The sequence below is a fragment of the Myxocyprinus asiaticus genome, chromosome 19 (genome assembly GCF_019703515.2).
Source record: "Myxocyprinus asiaticus isolate MX2 ecotype Aquarium Trade chromosome 19, UBuf_Myxa_2, whole genome shotgun sequence".
NCBI lineage: Eukaryota > Metazoa > Chordata > Actinopteri > Cypriniformes > Catostomidae > Myxocyprinus > Myxocyprinus asiaticus.
The window spans coordinates 7,547,943-7,567,723 of NC_059362.1; the positions used below are offsets into that span (position 1 = coordinate 7,547,943).

Genomic DNA, 19,781 nt, shown 5'->3' on the forward strand with positions numbered 1-19,781 from the left:
TTTGCATTCAGTTCAGAAATCAAATATGGCATGTGGAGGGTTTCGCCGGTGGACATCGCCCTCTACTGGCCAAAATTATATTTCCATCCGGGTCCTCACAGGCTGTTTAGAAACATGCCCGTAGCGAACAATCTGTAAAATATATATTTGTTGGGTTAGTTGGGAAAAAGAAAAGTCAAACTTTTCTGTCGAAATGCTCTACATGGGTGTCTGTTAAAACTGAGCTGAACATTATATCAGACATTTTAAGGAAAAGTTAAGTTGGTGGTGAATTATTACATGTATCGGCATTTCACGTTTAAATCAAAGCCAAAACATAAAGTTTTTTATATTTTACGTACATTATCAAAAAAATATAAAACATTTTATCATACATAATATAAAACGTCATACATAGTTAAGTTTGATGGTTTTCGCAATTATTTTCGTAGCTGGCTCCATAGCTCAGTGGTTAGAGCACTGGTCTTGTAAACCAGGGGTCGCGAGTTCGATCCTCGCTGGGGCCTAGCAAATTGGCTTTTTGTTTCTATAATTATTTACAAAAATGTATATTACGCTTAAGAATGTTTGCTCGTAATAACATGCCAAAATACTTCGACCAAAAAAAAAAAAGTCCAGTTTTATGAGTTTGATTTTTTAATTTTTATTTTATTTAAGGCACTTTCAAAGTAGACTAGTTGATTTCTTTTTTTTTTTTTTTATACACAAGAACATAAGCATTATATTTTATACAAAGAATGTACAAACGTTGAACACTTTTCCACATTTTAGAATAATAGTATTCAAAACGACTCTGTTACGTACGTAACCTCGGTTCCCTGAGACAAAGGGAACGAGACACTGCAAAGTATGCGCATATAGGGAATACCTTCTTATACGACCTAGTTGAAACCTCTCTACAATAATGCCAATATTTTAATATTGGCTATGGTTTTTAAGCCCCGCCTGTTTTAGCGCGAAACTGTCCGCTCTAAAAACAGGTGCACAAACACCATTTCCTCAGAATTTCTGACTGATAACCAGGAGCGTATCACTCGTACCTCAAGAACTCTGAGTCTTGAAGTGCGGCTAGCATTCGCAATGTCTCGTTCCCTTCGTCTCAGGGAACCGAGTTTACATACATAACCGAGACGATCCCTGACATTGCGAAGTAACGCATATGGGGAACATAATCCCATCACACCTCACTACACGACATAACTTCACAGAGAGGAACATAATGCTGCAGTCTTGTGGGATGGCGACCAACATGAGTATGCCGCAGTGAGTGATCCTCGTGTTGGCCAGGAGGGGAGCACTCACAACGAATATATGAACTATAGTCATATAGTATGAATTAACTCCTTACGAACCCAGTCGGGAAGGGAGTTTATTTATAATGAAAGTGATCGTGACTTTATGGTAAATTATAATGGCCTGAATGCAGGCAGTTGTGTAAATGATGGGGAGCCTGTACTTAAAGGGAGGGGCAAAAGTATATATATTTGGCCAATGAATAGCAAGTACTCTAAACAGAGAGGACTTGTGAAGAATGAGACGTTATGTCTTGTTTGTAAAACTTTGCGAATGTGTTTTGAGAGGACCATCCTGCTGAAAAACATATGTCTTGTAAGGACACACCATTCGTCCATGCCCATGAGGAGGCCATGCCTCTAGTTGAGTGTGCTTTAACACCAATTGGGCAAGTCTTACCCTGCAACTCATAAGCCAGTGCAATTGCATTAACAATCCAGTGAGAGAGCCTTTGCTTGGAGATGGACATTCATTTTGTGCATCCTCCATAGCATATAAAGAGCTGATCAGACAGTCTGAACTGATAAGTACGCTCAATGTATGCATGTACTGCACAGGGCATAACAAATGCAATGATTGTTCCTCATCTGCAGTAAATGGAGGAGGGAAGAAGGCCTGAATGTGAACCACCTGCGCTTTGAAGGGCGTGGTTAGGATCTTAGGCACATAGCCTTTCCTGGGTTTGACAGTGGATCTTGAAAGACCGGGGCCAAACTCCAGACATGAATTGTCGACTGATAGTGCATGCAGGTCACCTACCCATTTTACTGAGGCCAGAGCCAGCAGTAGTGCTGTCTTAACGGAGAGCATGTGCAAATCAACAGAGTCCAAAGGCTTGAAGGGGGGCCCTGCGAGAGCTTTTAGGACTAAAGTTAAGTCGGAACTGTAGCCGGCCGAGGTGGGTTTAATCGTCTTGCTCCCTTAAGGAACTTTGTGATTAAATCATGCTTGCCTAAATCATGTGCGTGATACGCAGAAATAGTTGCCACATACACTTTGAGCGAGTCCTGCATCTAATTACTCTTGAAGAAATAATAGAATTTAATGTATGGGGCAGTTTACTGGGTCTTTGCCATGTAAGAGACAACAATCAGTGAACACCTTCCATTTTAGCGCGTAGAGGCATCTTGTGGACGGTGCTCTGGCCTGTAAAATGGTGTTCATGACTGAACGCATCAGTTCTTTCACGTCTAGTGCGCCCTGTTCAGGGGCCACACATGCAAGTTCCACAGCTGGGGCTGGGGATGCCAGATTGTACCTTGCGCCTGAGAGAGGAGATCCCTCCTCAGCGGTATTTCCCACGGTGAGCTGTACAGCATCTCCATCATTTCCGGAAATCATGGCTGGTTGGGCCATTTCAGTGCAATTAATAAAACGGTTTCCTTGTCCTCTCAGACTTTGCATATGACAGAGTGAATCAGGCATACCGGGGGAAACACATATTTGCATTTCGCCAGCCATTTGTGTACCACTGCATCCACTCCCTCTTGGCTGAGGGAGAGTGTGCTCTTCGCCCAGTTCACATTGAGGCCCAAGCTGTTTAGATGCTGAAGCAGTAAGTCTCTGTGCTGGCATAACAAAGCCTCTGATTTCGCCATTAACAGCCAATCGTCGAAGTAGTTCAAGATGCGTACGCTGCTCAGTCTCAGAGGGGTGAGAATCGCATTGATGCACTTCATGAATGTGCGAGGACCCAGAGACTGTCCAAGGGCAGGACTTTGAATTGATATGTTGTTCCCTCGAATGCAAATTTCAAAAACATCCTGTGATGTCGTACAATTTGGATATAAAAGTACGCATCCTTCAGATCTATCGATGCAAACCAATCGTGTGGGCGTACATGCGATAAGATCCATTTCTTGAGTAATCATTTTGAATGGGTGCTTTATGAGTGTCTCAGATCCAGGATTTAAATGTCTCAGATCCAGGATTGGCTGAAGTCCACCGTCTTTCTTTGGAACAAAAAAATAATGGCTTCTTGTGCTTGACAATATGGCACAATCTCTATCGCGTTTCTCAAGATGAGATTGTGTATTTCAGCTCGTAACACTGGCGCGTCTTCGGATGAAACCGTGGAAGACAGAACGCCATTGAAACAGGGTGGCCGGCGTGCAAATTGGATCGTATAACCATGTTTGATCGTTTATTGCACCCATTCTGAAATACCCATTAGGGCTCGCCACACGTCCGCATAATGGGACAGAGAGCAATTTGGTTTACTCACCGTATGATATGATGCGACACTCAGTATAGGGAAGCGGTTGTGCATAATGTGTGTGCTTTTAAGAGGAAAACGGCTCTTTTTTGAGAATGTGTGAGCATCTCGTGCATTTACAATGAGTGCTGTATTCTTTTTTGCACTTATTGCATTTTTTATTGCATTTATTTGAGTGCAAGATACAGAAACAACATTTTGAACAATATTGTGAACAACAATATTCCTTTCCCGACAACCAGTTGTGGGGAGATGGGGAACAGTGTTTTGTGTTTCCAATCAAGCCTTTTTTGGAGCAGGGAACCGCGGGCTCTGCTTTCCGCATCAAAGGGTTGTGCCTGTCAGGAGTGCTTTTGCTGCACATGATGATATGCAGGTGCTGGTAAGGCAGTAGGTATGGGGCTTTTAGTTGGGTGCTGGCTCGAAACAGAGCAAGGGCAAACTGGCTGTGATATACTCCGTTTGGGCATAAAGTGTCCCATAGCCTGTGACAGTTGCTGAGTAGCGATGTAACGCTCAGCAAACTTATTCACAGAGTTACTCACAAAGAGGCCGGGTGGAGACACTGGAGCATCCAACAGAGTGTTTTTTTCCTTATCACTGATTTCTGTGAGGGTCAGCCATATATGTCGATCCAGAACTGCCAGGTTGCCCATGGACTTGCCTATGGCCTGTGCAGTGACTTTCATGGTATGCAGCGCTAAGTCTGTAGCAGTGCGGAGCTCTTTGAATGTCTCTGGATCGAAGCCATGCTTGTCCATTTGCTTGAGGAGCTTGGCTTGAAATACCTGGAGCACTATCATTGCGTGAAGTGCTGACCCAGCTTGTCCACGGAGCATCTCTCTGTCAGTGGCACATGCACATTCCTCTGCTTCGCTGGGGGGAAGTGCGGCAGCATCATCCACTGACCACTCGCCTGATGCAGCGAGAGACATGACATCGTCATTATCATCCCCAGCGACAGAACCGCTGCACGAGACAAGGCCGCTCGCTCTTTCAGAAGGTTGTCTCGCACATAGCGTATCGGAAGACATTCGCTTCGGAGGAATTGAGGAGCTCACGGGTGTGTGCCACCACGAGGACCACCTCAAAGTCATCCTGCTCGACCTCGCGGCCCCGCCGTGCCTCCTCGTGTGAATCCTCGTGTGAAAATAAAGAGTTATCAGCATCATAGTGAGTGTGTTATAAGATGTTTTGAGCAGTTCTGTTCACTTACACTAATGTTATCAGGTGTGTAATCGCCATCAAATGACACTTTTTCTCTAAGAAAAAAAAACTATGGTACTGGGTCAATGACCTACCTGCCTAATTTTGCCAGATTTCCTGAATAAGCATTATAATACTTATAATAAAAAAATAATAAAAAAAAGTTTTTATTATAGATTTTAGATTTAGTTTTAATTTATATTTGTTTTAAAATATTTATTAAACCATAAATGTATTAAAAATTACAATTAATTTGAAAACTTCACTATTTCTTAAATGCTTATTTTTGTAAATTTGTCTAGATTCCAGCTCTCCACTCTCTGGGTAGTCTCTCAACCAACTAAATTAGGTATTTATTATTTTTAAACAGTATTGAATGAGGAAAAATTTATATTTGTCTACAAAGCTAATTTCAAGCATTTGAGCATAAGCCTTTAGATCAAAATGTTTAAATAAATGATCATGAGAAACAAATTCAGTCAAGTGTGTCCAAACTTTTAATAGGTAGTGTATTAAAACAGCCTTTAAAACAGCTTTCAGAATGGTTTACAAGTTAAGATAAAATAATAATACTGTATACTGTTTATGTAGTAACAGAATCAATTTTAAAAAGTGCATGTGGATCATAAATTAAGCTGTTAAAACTTCTGTGTTCAGGTTCATTTTTGAATAATGGACAAGAGTTTGATGGCAAACAGATCAGTACCTAACTGTTGTCAAAAATATTCAGATCCTGGACCTAGAAGAAGTTCTGTGTGCAGTGTCTGATGTTGCAGATCACTCCACTCTTGGGCCGCAGAGTTCCTGTGTCTTTAATGTCGAACGACTGTCCAGGAACCAGACTGAACTCGAATCTCTGAAGCAGTTTGGCAAGCACAACTTTCGCCTCCATCTGAATGAAGAAACACAATAGAGTGACAATGGTGTCTGGACACCATCTGAGAGGGGGAATTTACACTTGGTCACTTCATGCATTTTTACTGATGAGATTGCTATCTGACTATGAAAAGACCATGTGTAAATGCCCTCCAAGGTGCATTCGAGACAGATGTAATGAGAAACATACAAGGCACAACTCGGCCAAGTGTAAATGCATCTGGTTGTTCAGGCCACACGCAAACTCTCAAAAATAGAGAAACAAAATGGTCTATGAAATCAGCTCAGTTTTATTGCCCGGCATTAACATCATCCTTAAAGTGAACTATATTTGCATATAATGCGAGAATATTAGATCAGGTTTATATCTGTTTTGTGGAGACACATTTATGTGGCCACGTGGTAACATGATCGATCAAGATGCATGAAGTGACTAAGTGTACACTGATGATTCAAAACATTATGACCAACTAATATGCTGTTGGTCCTCCGGGTGCTGCCAAAACAGCACCGACCCGCTGAGGCATGGACTCTACAAGACCTCTGAAGGTGTCCTCTGGTATCTGGCACCAAGACATTAGCATCAGATCCTTCAAGTCCTGTAAGTTTCGAGGTGGAGCTACCGTGGATCGGACTTGTTGGTCCAACACATCCCACAGATGCTTGATCAGATTGAGATCTAGGGAATATGGAGGCCAGGGCAACACCTTGAACTCTTCATCGTGTTCCTCAAACCATTCCCAAACAATGTGTGCAGGGTGGCAAGGTGCATTATCCTGCTAAAAGAGGCCACTGCCATCAGGGAATACCACTGGCATGAAGGGCTGTACCTGGTCTGCAACGATGTTTAGGTAGGTGGCATGTGTCAAATTGATGTCCACATGAATGGCTGGACCCAGCAGAACATTGCCCAGAGGCACACACATACATGGCTGTCCACATGATATAAAGGAAAATGGGACTCATCGGATCAGGTGACCATCTTCCACTGCTCCAAGGTCCAGTTCCGACACTCGCGTTTCCATTGTAGGCATTTTCGACTATGGACACTCTGACCGGTCTGCGGCTACGCAGCCTCAGATGCAGCAGGGTGCGATGCACTGTGAAATGCACACATTCCTCCCATAACAATCATTACAATTTTCTGTGACTTGTGCCACAGTAGACCTTCTGTTGTTCAGACCAGATGGGATAGTCTTCATTGCCCTTGTGCATTGATGAGCCTTGGGCGCCCAACACCCTGTTGCTGGTCTATGGCTTGTCCCTCCTCGGACAACTGTCGGTAGGTAGTCACCTCTGGTGACCAGGAGCACCCAACAAGCTTTGTCGTTTCAGAGATGCTCTGACCCAGCCATCTGGCCTTAACAATTTGCCCTTTGTCAAAGTCGCTCAGGTCTTTACTCCTGCCCATTTCTCCTGCATTCAACACACTGACTTCGAGAACTGATTATTTGCTTACCTTCTAATCTACCCAGACCTTGACATGTGGCCTTGTTAGGAGATGATCAAACATTATTCACTTCACATGTGAGTGGTCATAATGTTTTGTCTCATCGGTGTAAGTAAGCCCTGAAATTCTTAAATTCTTTCAAGAAGCAAAGGAGGTGCAAATGTGAATGTTTCATCACCTGTGAGAAGGCCTGTCCTAGACAGGATCGTGGTCCAAGTGCAAATGGATAGTAGCAGTAATAAGGCCTGTTGTACAAGAACACAAACTGAAATAAGCAGATTTGCTTCTGTAATGTTGATAACATACAGTAGTAACTGGTAAAACATGTTTAGAGTAGTGGATGTGCAAAAAAACTATGTATTTTCAAAGTCGATGGGTTGTCTGAATGACTAGTCAGTTTTAAATAAGTCCAATATATTAGGCTGGTTTAAGATCATGTCCAACAGACAAGTTTCTTACAGATAGTGCAGTCCTTTAATGGGGTAACTGTCAGATGTTCATCAAATATATAGGCTACATAGCTCCAACCTTTTATTGAGCAAAACATATCATAGTCCTCACATAAAAAAAAAGAGAATAACAGATTATGCAAAATAATGTGAACATTCCTCACAGCAGATGATTTGAAGTATGACAGTAAATGTCAAATAAAAGTTAATTTGTTACAAACGCAATGCTCTAATGGCTGTAACAATCTAACTAATCGACTAGTTAACCTTCCTGACCCATTTCTCATTTAGAGGGCAAAATGGAACTGTTGGTGGTAATTACTTACTTTGGGGCATTCACATGAAATCTCTCTGGATCAAACTTCAGTGGATCTTTGAAAAATGTATTCATTCTTGAGGAGACATAAGTACTGAGCTGTATGGAAAGAGTTGGCAGTGGTTAAAAATCTTAATGTACTTATCAGGGTAGGGCAAAATTCTGAATTGAAGAACCGACACTTTTAATTCATGAGTTGGAATTTAAATTGGGTTGGCCACGCCCCTCAAGATGTTGAAGTATGTAATTTCTGCGCCACTAGCACCACCGAAAGGAATTAAACAATGTTTTCAAAACAGCTTTCTGAACGTGCCCCTCGCCTGCAGTTGTTCAGACAGTCAGATAGCCATTGGTTGAGTTACGTTGTTGTAAGCAGATCACTCAAAACAAACACAGGAATTTTTATAGTGCCACATTGTTTACAGTTTAGACAAAATTAACCTATGAATGACTTATAGTTCTCAGCATTTTAACCCCATAATGTTTGACGGCTCCTGTTTCACTCTCTGTTCAAGCTGATGAGCCAAACAAGCTAATGTATGTAAGTTTCACATGTTTATGGCACCATCTAGTGGTTATTTGTGAAAAAAAGTGGTTTCAATGTTTTTATCTATCTATTTAAAATGGTGGTGAACTTGTGTGAAAAGTGACTCTAATGCTGGGATAAATAACAGCATATTTAAGTAAGTAAAAGTGACAGTAATGATTATATTGTTACTAATATTTTAAAATGAGTATTTGCTGAATATAAGCAACTTGTTCTTGGTTTGAAATCCATGTATCAAATATGATACATCAGGCTTTTGAGGTATATCTCTCAATCACCATTAAATTCCATTCATGCCCACCACAAAAAAATCACAGAGCTTTGAAAATTCTAACATATAAAATATTTCTTATAAAATGTATAAGTGTGAAGTGATATTTCTGTGTATTTTCATATATGCAGCCTGCTCTGTCATTATAAAGATCTCATTGTTTTGCATTACAAGCTATTATGATGTCATCTTACCATAAGTTCCTGAGATCCAGCGAAATAGTTTTACAATTTCCCTTTTTTAAATGTCAATATAGTGTTTGGTGCATACAATACACATGCTAAAATTGTTTATTGAAAAAAAATTATATTTTATTAATATTGTATTTGATGTGTTGAATTGAACTGTGGTACATTTCGATCCATATTTATAGACCACGGAGACTCTCAAATATTTGGTATCTCTGTAAAGCCCAGGGAGTTCTCTGATAATACCCCAAGATTTACCACTGTAGCATGTATGGGCTAAGAAAAACTCAAGTAACAACAATTAATTGTTGGGCCTCAAGAGGATAATGGCCTTTAAAGCCTAATGTATCAAACATGCAATTTTTATTTTATTTTTTTTATTTTTTTTTTATTTTTTACGATTTTTTTATTTTTTTATTTGTCCAATGGTACTGAAAACAGTTTAATGCCAAAAAATTCAAATTTTCTGACAATTCTTTCATATGTCAGGCTTTACAGGGTTAAGCTGGGATGGAAGAAAATATTTAACACTGAAAAAGTTACATACTTCAGCTTTAAGTCATTTGAAAATTTTGAACATAAAAAAGCACCTCTGTTGACAGTGATTTACTAAAAACTGCAGGTCAAAAACAGCTAAAACTGTTGCCATCAATGCATTCACCATGTCAGCTATCACAGGTTCGGGAGTAACTCCAATATTCTGCAAGTACACCTAGCTTCAGCTTGCAGAAAGCTGGCATGGAAACACATGGACTGGAGCTACACATGTTGCTCTGTCATTAACTTATTCTACAGGCCCAATTTTCATACCAGCATCAGGCATACGTCCATGTGCTACAACCAACAATGCGTCTTATCCAATTTTCTTGAGTGCACTCATTCTAAATGCATTTTTCATTCCTTGGCAACACTCAAGCGGGCGTAGATGGGAGTGCTCTTGCTCTGTTGGCGTATGTGCACAAACAATGGGTGTATTAGCAGAAATATATGGAAGGTCCATGTAAATGAAGTGGTGCAAGGCCTAATGTGCTATTTTTGTGAGAAATAAGTCACTGCACTTAAGATGTCAGAGAACCACGTCTATTCTCAGCGCAAAGTCTAAAAACAGTCCATGCATTTGCAGTTTGGGGACTCTATCAGCAGGTGCCATCGAAGTACATACCCAAAGTCTTGCAATTGCAATTGAACATAAAATTATGTCACTGACAATTACAGTTAATACTAGCCATGGTGTTGTGTCAGTAGACCAATTGGCATGCATTCTCTATACTTTAACGGAGCCTATATCTAATTAGTCCCAAAGTGCACTACCTTTTCCATGCTTATATAAGAGCATGTCATAGAGGTATAGCTGACATTTAAGAAGTACACAGTTACTGCGCAAAATAATGTAAGATACAATTTGTATTGTCTTCTATTGTACTGTTAATATACTTCGAATGCTACCAACTTCTTATGAACGGTCTGTCTTCATTTATGTCGCTTGCTCTTTACATACATAATTTTGCCAACCCACTATGCCTAGCCAGCGCATGCTTGCACGAAAATACCAAAACTTCATGGCCATACCCACTGACTTCGTGCATATGGCGTATCACTTAGCAATGTGCTTAAAACGTAGTGGTTTAGAAAAAGAGCTTTACATTTGCGTGGACCACGGCAACGACATTGTTACTTTGTCAGAGATCTTGGCCGGGGCTACACGTGCCCCTTCTCATATTCCATATACACAGAGAATGATAATTTAGGGGACTCAGTCCTGCAAATAAATGTGGTTGTCACTCCCAAAACGTTGCAGTGTGTACATGACCATGTAGTATTAGGAAAACTAAAATCTCAAAAACTCAAAAAGTATGGCACTGAAGAACATATGAGAAGAATACTCACAGCAACAGCACAGCCTCTTGGGATTTTCAGGCCATTAATAACCATGTCCTCAGGCAGCCAGCGAGATGTTCCTGGAGCAGTGGGGTACAGACGCAAAGTCTCCAACACCTGCAACAACATTATGATGATCATCATTCAACACTCTTTATGACTGAACAGGTGGTGGAACAGGATGTCTCTGTCAGTGGACCAACCTGAGACAAGTAAGTGAGTTTTCCAATGTCTTCATATGAAATGTCCCTTTTTGCCCCAAGGACTTCATCCACCTCTGCTTTAGCCCTGGAAATTGAAAAGCAATTCAATTGTTTTGAATTGAGTCTTGTAATACCAGATAGATGAAAGGGGTCCACATGTCTCTAAAGTGTTTTACCTTTTATATATCTCGGGGTGTCTCCCTAATTCCATTATTGCAAACGAGAGCTGATTGGCTGTTGTCTCTTGTCCTGCAGAAGAATTCAGCATTGTTTATAATCGCCGGGGTTTATGGACAAAAAACAAAGTAGCAACTCACCTGCAATAAAGAAAGTAACGAAATTGTCCAACATCAGCTCATGATCTTCTGCATTGTTAGCTTTTTCTTCTTCTGCAGCAAAATTTAAAAGCATTAGATGCTGTTCAGCCAGGATGTGCACTTGTAATCCATCTGTGCTATTTTTAAGCACCAAACTTTGCATCACATCTCGCTTTTTGCTTTTTGTTTTTTTCAAGACCTTGCGCCATGAGCGCTACATTTTAAAGATGGCATGTCAAGTTAAAATTTGTTCATCTTTTGAAAACTGAAGACACATGCATTCAATGCCTTTCCACTACATTTCTTATTCTAATGCAAGAATGCGTTCTGTGTGAACAGCCCTTTAGACATATGAATCTGCTGCAGGTTGAATTATCAGGCAACTGGCATGGCCTTGATTTGCAGAGGTGAATTTGTTATTACCAAGCAATAGCTTGGTAAATGTAAAGAACAGTAAACTTTCCCCTGTCTATTATGCAGTGAAGACCCACGTACCTGCCGTTTTGAGAATTTGAGTAAGAATGTCTTTGGGGACTTCTTCGCCATTTTCCATGGCTGTCTTCCTGTTTTGTATCCATTTCTTGCCTGTTTTACGCAGGAGTTCAGCAGCATCTTTAAATTGTCCTACCATCTTCCAGTTCTTGGGGAAAAGCTGAGGTCCCACAAATACAAATGTTTAACACATTTACCTATATTATTTGAGGAAGGATGACATAAGCATTTTTCAGAATCATGAACTCTCTTACCGTAAAAAATGGGTCTCTGATGTAATACACCATACCCTTTAAACACAGATCTATTGCTTGTTGGAAGGCAGTGTCAGATTTCTTCAACAAATTCAAGTCAACACCGAAAGCCACCTGTGGATAAAAATGTGACTAAATATAACCAGCAAATTATGATCAACAAGTGCTTTAACATGGTCCTCGTCTACATCAAGGCTGCTTCAGGCAGCAAAATTCTCCATCACCCAGGTGTGCACAAAAGTGCTTGAGAGGTAAAAAGAGTGAAACCTTGGCAATGACGTTGAGTGTGACACAGTTGACCAGGTCGTGCATGACAGCAGATGTTTTCTTGTCAGCTTTTTCCTCCAGTTTGTCCATTAGGCATTCTGACATCTCGTTAAAAGTTCCCATCAAGCCTCGTAAGTATCTGATGGATAAGAATAGCATCAACTTTATTGCAGAAGAACATTTCAGTATCTCACAGATGTTCTGTATTTGACTTACAGGCTGCTAAAGGCTGGATCCATGATACGTCTCTGCCTGTACCAGACGTCATGGTCCCTAACAGTCACCAACCCGTTTCCCAAGAACCTGAGAAGATTGAGTGATGTGACTTATTTACTGGCAGTTGAAAACCCATAAACACAGTATATAGAAGTATATGCAACACTGAATGGAACAATTGTTATATAACTTTTAACTATTTGAAACAAAATAATTTAAAGTTGTGTAATTATATATATATATTTTTTTTAATTTTAACGGGTTTCCCGAACAGGTTTTGATAGTGCAACAGTGTTTACACTGTTGTGGTGAAACCAACCTTTTGTTTCGAAATTGAAAAACAAAATATGAACCATGCTTTGAATGTTGGTTTTTCATAAAAAAAATGTATATATACTCAGAGTCTATTTAGCAGAGATGTACAACTTCTATTAAAATAAATGGGAGAAATACAGCGCAACAGTGCCCATTCTTTTTTCCCGTAGACTTTTCAGAAAATCCTTCATAAAAGAGTTGAAAGCCATGAACCAAACCAACACAGACTGTAAAGTGAGTATTGAGCATTTGCTCAAACTTGTCACTCTCTGTAAAACACCTGGGCAAATTTTAACCATTCATTTGACCTTTTATGTTTAACTTTTATTGTCTTCATTAAAAAAACAAATGAATTTACAAAACTACATTTCCCATAATCTGATTACTCACTCACCTTTTTCATATTATCCCAGACTATTTAAATTCCCTGTTTACCTGCATTCAGTGCGAAGTCTTGTTCTGCCTAGTCTGCAGTTCTGAGCATTATTACCATCCCTGTTCTTCCTCTGTTTTTGACTCCTGCCTGTTTATCATATTTCCCTGCCTGCTTGTGAGTTTTTGGACCTTTTGCCTGTTTATTGGATTACCCCTGTCTCTCGGATTTACTTGGTTTGCATTTCTTGGACTGTCTCCTGTGTACTGGACCCTTGCCTGTTTTGTCGATTATCCTTTTATTTGCTACTTTGTTGTACTATTCATTCGTTTATTAAACTGCACATGGATCTTAACACAACTGCCCCAGCGTCTTTGCTACAGAAGACTTCGCCCAACATAGATCCAGCAGCCTTCCAACAGTTACATAAGCTTGTTGCAGCACAAGCAGAAATGCTTACCAGTCACCATCAGCAGCTGTGCAAGCTCACCTCTATCACGGAAGAACTCTTCAAATCCGTGCAGCCAAAACCGCAGGTATCTTCGATGAGAGTTTCCACAAGCAACTCACCCAGCAGCACAACGCACCCTACAGCTGCTGTTAATCCTCGACTCTAGCTTCCTGAGAAGTTTGACGGATCACCCAGTAAGTGTCGAGGATTTCTCTTGCAGTGTGAGCTCTTTTTATCTCAACTACCTCAAATGTATCCCAATGATGAAGCTCGTGTTTCCTTTATCATATCTCTGCTGTCAGGAAAAGCATTAGACTGGGCTACTGCAGTATGGAGTCATGAGAACATTATAAAACGCTCTTTGTCTCATTTCATAGCTCATTTACGGGAGGTTTTTGAACACTCTGAGGGTGATAAGGTCCCTGGAGAACTTCTATTATGTTTAAAGCAAGGGAAGATGTCTGCTGCTGAATTTTCCTTATCCTTTCGCAAGCTAGCAGCACAAACAGTGTGGAAACTACTGTTCCGCCAGGGGCTAAATCCTGATCTTCAAGCTGAACTAGCATGTCATGATGAGGGCAGACCTCTTGATAAATTCATCAAATTAGCCATTCGTCTGGATAACCTGAATAAAGCCCATCGTCCAGACATTTCTCTACAGACACTTCACTCTGACATTGCTGCAACCAGTTATCACGAGCCCATGCAAGTGGGTCTTTCTTCTCTCTCTACCGAAGAACGAAGACATCGTCTATGGGAGAGATTGTGTATCTACTGCGGACAGTCGAGACAATTACTGGCTGCCTGCCCTACTCATCCCCCTAGGAAGGGGGATGCGGTGGTGAGTTTGGAAATTTCAAACCTAATTCTAATCGAACAGTTTGAAGTTTCAGTTACTTTACATGTTCTAGATAATGAACATCATGTATCTGCCATTTTAGATTCAGGGGCTGCAGGTAACGTTATTGACCTGGGTCTCGCCACGAATCTAAACCTGTCTTTTGTTCCCTGTGTCCCTCCTTTGCATATATCAGCACTAGACGGATGACCTCTGGGGTCTGGCAAGATTCAACAAATCACCCGACCCATCCGTCTTCAAGTAGGACTTCTTCATTATGAGGAGATTCAATTTCTAGTCACTCATTCTCCTAAGAACCCAATTGTTCTTGGCCTGCCATGGCTGAGACTTCACAACCCTGAGATCTCATGGAGAGATGGACAAATCACTCGCTGGAGTGAATCCTGTTTCCAGTCTTGCCTCAACCTTCCTGAACCCATCTCTCTTCCTCCTGTAAGGACCACGACTATCCTCGCTGAGAAGTAGATGTAGATTCTGCCACATTATTATTCGGATCTCCAGGAGGCATTCAGCAAATCAAAGGCTACGCAACTTCCTCCTCACCATTCCTGTGACTGTGCCATTGACCTTCTGCCAGGCACCTCTCCTCCACACGGACGAATATACCCCTTATCAGAACCTGAAACTAAAGCTATGGAGGAGTACATATCGGAGTCCCTAGAAAGAGGGTTCATTCGACCATCCACTTCTCCTGCTTCTGCTGATTTCTTCTTCGTAGGAAAGAATGACGGGGGTCTTCGTCCATGCATTGACTACCGAGACCTGAACACAGTCACCATCAAGTATCGCTATCCTCTCCCTCTGGTACCAGCAGCATTAGAGCAGTTACGATGCGGCAAGATCTTTACCAAACTGGATCTTCGTAATGCCTACAACTTAATCCGCATTGGGTAGGGGGATGAATGGAAGACTGCTTTTTCTACACACACTGGCCACTACGAATACCAGGTGATGCCTTTCGGACTTTCCAACAGTCCATCTGTCTTTCAAGCCTATGTATATGACATTTTTCGTGATCTTATTGGCAAATGGGTCATTGTCTACATTGATGATATTCTGATATACTCTTCTTCCCTTGATGAACATGTTCAACATGTCAGAGTGGTGCTCAACTGCCTTGTTCAACACCAACTGTATGCCAAGATGGAGAAATGTGAGTTTCACAACCATCTCTTTCCTGGGGTATGTCATCTCCCCAGAGGGAGTCACCATGGACTCTTCTAAGGTGCAAGCCATGCTGAAGTGGCCACTACCCATGTCTGTCAAAGAACTACAGCGCTTCCTTGGTTTTGCAAATTTCTACTGACATTTCAGCTCGGTTGCTGCTCCACTCACCTCTTTGCTCCGTGGAAAATCTCTGAAACTGATCTGGACACCTTCTGCTTGTCAAGCCTTCGATGATCTTAAACGACGCTTTACAACTGCACCCATTCTCCATCATCCAGATCCCACTCGACCCTTCTTACTGGAAGTGGATGCTTCTGATTCAGGAGTAGGTGCAGTTCTTTATCAATGACAAGGATCTCCCACCAAACTCCATCCCTGTGCCTTCTACTCACGCAAATTGTCAGCTGCTGAGAGAAATTACGATGTCGGCAACAGTGAACATTTGGCCATGAAAGTGGCTTTCGAGGAGTGGAGGCATTGGTTAGAGGGAGCTCGTCATCCTTTCCTGGTTATCACGGATTATCGCAACCTGGACTACATTCAGTCTGCTAAATGGCTAAATCTCTGTCAAGCTCGATGGTCTCTTGTTTTTCTCCAGATTTGATTTTAACATTACCTTTCGACCCGGCTCCAAGAACACCAAAGCAGATGCCCTGTCCCGCATTTATGGGTCTACTAACTGCAACAACCCTGTGATCCCGATAATCCCACCAACCCTCATTGTCACTTCTATACAATGGGACATTGTAGATCTTAACACAACTGCCCTGGCGTCTTCGCTACACATACATATGATTTTCAGGGTCATATTTTATGAGGGCTTTTTTTTTTCTAACCATTTCAAAACAAACTGCGTATAAACTGATTAAATTGACATATTTGACATAAACAGATGAGCTGTTTATGTCAAATATGTCAATTAATTCAATTCAGTAGTAATCATTCTCAAGACTGAGAATTTGTTACCTCTTTAAGAATGAAATCAAATAAACTTGCCAAAATATGTATAACTAAGACAATAATAGAATAATAAGAACTACATTACATGTTAGAAAAAAAACAAAAAAACATTAGTTACAATGGCATGTTTTGCCCCCTCTCAAAGCTAACCGACGATGAATACCTTGCTAATATGTTTTCATGTAGCCCGATGGTATGAAAGCGGAGGCAATGACAATAGACTACTAACTGGGTATCACCTTCAGGGCCATTTCTGACCATTTTGGTGCCATAGGCAAGATCCCTACTGGCAACCCCCTTCGCCTATGCCTAGAAATGGCCCTGATCACCTTCATGAATAACTCAGCACATATTAAAGCTTACCTTTTTCCAAATAAGTTAAAGAGACGTTTATAGACAAAGGGATTTTTGGGATACTTTGGTGACATCAGGATTGTCTGCAAAAACACGTCAGAAAATGTGGTTAGTTAGTGTGTTTACGTATTATGAATGTGAATGAGGTTTAATGTTTACCTTTGCTGCCTCAGGGCAATAAACCTGGACCATGACAATATGTAAGCTGTTTAGCCTGTAGACAGGGCCATATCTTTCTGCCCTTTAAAACAAGAATAAAAAAAACTAATTGTTAAGAATACTTTCTACTAATTTCCCCTTTAGGGAATGGGTATAGGTATAAGGATCTATCTATCTATCTATCTATCTATCTATCTATCTATCTATCCATCCATCCATCCATCCATCTCTTTAATTCAAGTTTTTAAAAAAATACCTTCTGTTAAGTGAAACAAAGTGTGGTTAATAAACCTAATTATATATGATTATGACATTATTGTTTAAAACAAACATATACTGTAATGAATTGTTGATTCTTGCACCCAAAAACGCCAGAGGGGGAAAACATGAAATTACTTTAACATAGCTAGAATAATGCAAGTTTAGTGTTATATAAACTAAAGTAGCCTACACAAAGTAAAAGCTATAAACTGTTCTACAGTAACTGACCAAGCAGTTTTATTATATACTGTATAGTATATACAATTTTTCAAAAGCCAGGATGCCAAAAGATGTTTATTCATATAGAGTACTATCTTGAAACAATACCTGGGTTTCCATCCAACTATTTTTATGTGCAATTTAATCCTGAATGGAAATGCTTGATATGCGAAAAAACTCGAAATTCACTTACAATTTAATGCACCTGGCAGAGGTGGACTTCATTGAGTTTTGCATTAATTAAAATGCACATTAAGGTGATGGAAACAGTTTATTCCCAAAACAATGGCATGTTTTGACCATTTGCGTACTGGTTACGAAAATAAATAAACATTGTTTTCAAAACAACTTTCTGACTTTGCCCCCCTTCATTGATTAAACAGATAGTCCCGCCCCAACTCATGTCATTGGTCCAGTCAATGTTATTGTCTCTCTTGAAACAGATCACTCAAAACAAAAAGAGGAATTTTCATAGCATCACAGAGACAGTGTGAACAGTTTTCAAGAAAATTAACCTTTGAATGCCTTACTTTTGGCTGTCTCTGCATAGCTGGGATAGGAGAAAGTATTTTAACACCAAAAAAGTTACATACTTCATCTTTAATTTAGACTTGTCCCTCCTTTTCTCTAAAAAAAGCACAGATTGAGGTTACAGTGAGGCACTTACAATGGAAGCGAATGGGGCCTATTTTTGGAGGGTTATGAAAGGCAGAAAGCTTATAATTTTATAAAAGCACTCTCTATTAATTCTTCTGTTAAAACCTGTGTATTATTTAAGCTGTAAAGTTGTATAAATCATAATTTTTATGGTCGTTTTAGGGTTCACAACGTTACGTTGTCATAGCAATGAAGTCATATTATGGATATAACTTTACACAGAAAAGGTTAGTAAGCAATTTTATAACATTAAATTCATGTTAAAACATACTGTTTATGTCTTGTGGCTATCGGCCTACTTTTAAAACAAATTGTATTTTAACGTTCACGGATTGCCCCTATTCACTTTTATTGTAAGTGCCTCACTGTAACTCAGATTTTTGTTGTATTCAACATAAGAACACAAATGCTGTTGATTGAGCTTAACTTGCATTTAACCAGGAATATTCCTTTAAACAGCAGAAGTGTTTGCTGTGTAAATACACTGGGTACTATGTGTGTGTTTGTGGGTTTACTTACCTCTACCTTTACAAAATCGTCCCCTGAAGTTGGCCAACTGTTACAAAACATAACTTTAAAACATTTTTATAAATAAACTAAATAATGTTGATGGTTGTTTTGTTTTTAAAGTTTCCTTAGAAGTAGGATTGGGGTTTGGGTTAATCCGTAGTAGTTATAAATACTGTAGCTTTACAAAGCTTTATATGTAAACGTATGTGTGTGTACGTGTGTGTGTGTGTGTGTGTGTGTGAGAGAGAGAGAGAGAGAGAGAGAGAGAGAGATAGTGCATGTAGTATTAACAAAAAAAAAGGGATTACACACTACTACGTAATATGTGCAAGCAGGTTTTGGGGTGCAAGTTCAACTCTACAACCAATTAGTCCATTAATAATAATGTAAATAATATAATGGATTGACATAAAAGTGTTTTCACTCACCATTCCAGAAATAAGTCGTGAATAACGCGGTCTGATTTTGTTTCTTTAATAAAAGTTGGTATATGTCCCAGCAGAAAACTATCAAGAATTCAGTTGTAATATTAATTTATATCAACTTTGATCATAAAACAAATGTGCTCATCTTTTATATAATCGTATTATTCACATTAAAATAGTTAAAGGTACATTAATTTCTTACTTGTCTCTTGGAGGTCCAGGTATATGGTCATATTTTTGATGAACATGTCTGATATACAGACAATATGCAACAAATGTGATAAAAACAACAAACAGCAAGCATAACATAAAATATCCAGTCCATTCTGTGATCTCCTGAAGGACTGCCATGATCACACTGCGAGTTCAGTGTGCTCACGTTTACTTATTCTATCAGAAGTGATCAGGACAAACATTAATTATTAAAGACTTTAAAGTCGCGCATGTTTCAGGACAGTTATCTGGACAGTTTGACCGTTCAAAGAAAAAAATATAACAATTACTCTATGCACTCTATGTGGAGCCAAATGTGAAATACCATTTATGGTTTATAGATTTGTATTGAAGATTTAGATTTAATACTTTAATATTTAACAGTTTTAAAATGTGTTTTAACATCAGATATTTAAAAAA

General features: G+C 39.8%; 1 protein-coding gene and 1 non-coding gene across 3 annotated transcripts; one reads left to right on the plus strand and one right to left on the minus strand.

The window, feature by feature from the left end:
• Positions 1-433: 433 nt before the first annotated feature.
• Positions 434-506, plus strand: trnat-ugu (transfer RNA threonine (anticodon UGU)). Its single transcript has one exon. It is a non-coding gene; the product is annotated as a tRNA-Thr (tRNA).
• A 4,687-nt stretch (positions 507-5,193) lies between these two features.
• LOC127410433 (cholesterol 24-hydroxylase-like) lies at positions 5,194-19,505 on the minus strand. Of its 2 annotated transcripts, XM_051645696.1 has the most exons (15): positions 19,351-19,505; positions 19,152-19,229; positions 17,077-17,158; positions 16,927-17,000; positions 12,439-12,525; positions 12,223-12,361; positions 11,956-12,069; positions 11,705-11,861; positions 11,210-11,281; positions 11,069-11,141; positions 10,893-10,977; positions 10,699-10,806; positions 7,816-7,904; positions 7,219-7,285; positions 5,194-5,606 (listed from the first exon to the last, which is right to left on the minus strand). In XM_051645696.1, exons 1-15 carry the CDS (start codon positions 19,497-19,499, stop codon positions 5,454-5,456), a joined length of 1,527 nt encoding a protein of 508 aa, XP_051501656.1. In that variant the 5' UTR covers positions 19,500-19,505; the 3' UTR covers positions 5,194-5,453. The 2 variants fall into 2 exon arrangements, with proteins under 2 accessions (XP_051501656.1, XP_051501657.1); XM_051645697.1 differs by lacking the exon at positions 11,210-11,281.
• Between the last annotated feature and the right edge of the window lie 276 nt (positions 19,506-19,781).

Coding starts and splice junctions, on each gene's coding strand:
- LOC127410433 (XM_051645696.1), bottom strand. CDS start 19,499: ATGGCAGTCCTTCAGGAGATCACAGAATGGACTGGATATTTTATGTTA. Junction 17,001..17,076: donor ATTGCCCTGAGGCAGCAAAG/GTAAACATTAAA, acceptor GTGTTTTTGCAG/ACAATCCTGATGTCACCAAA. Junction 10,978..11,068: donor CACCCCGAGATATATAAAAG/GTAAAACACTTT, acceptor TTCAATTTCCAG/GGCTAAAGCAGAGGTGGATG.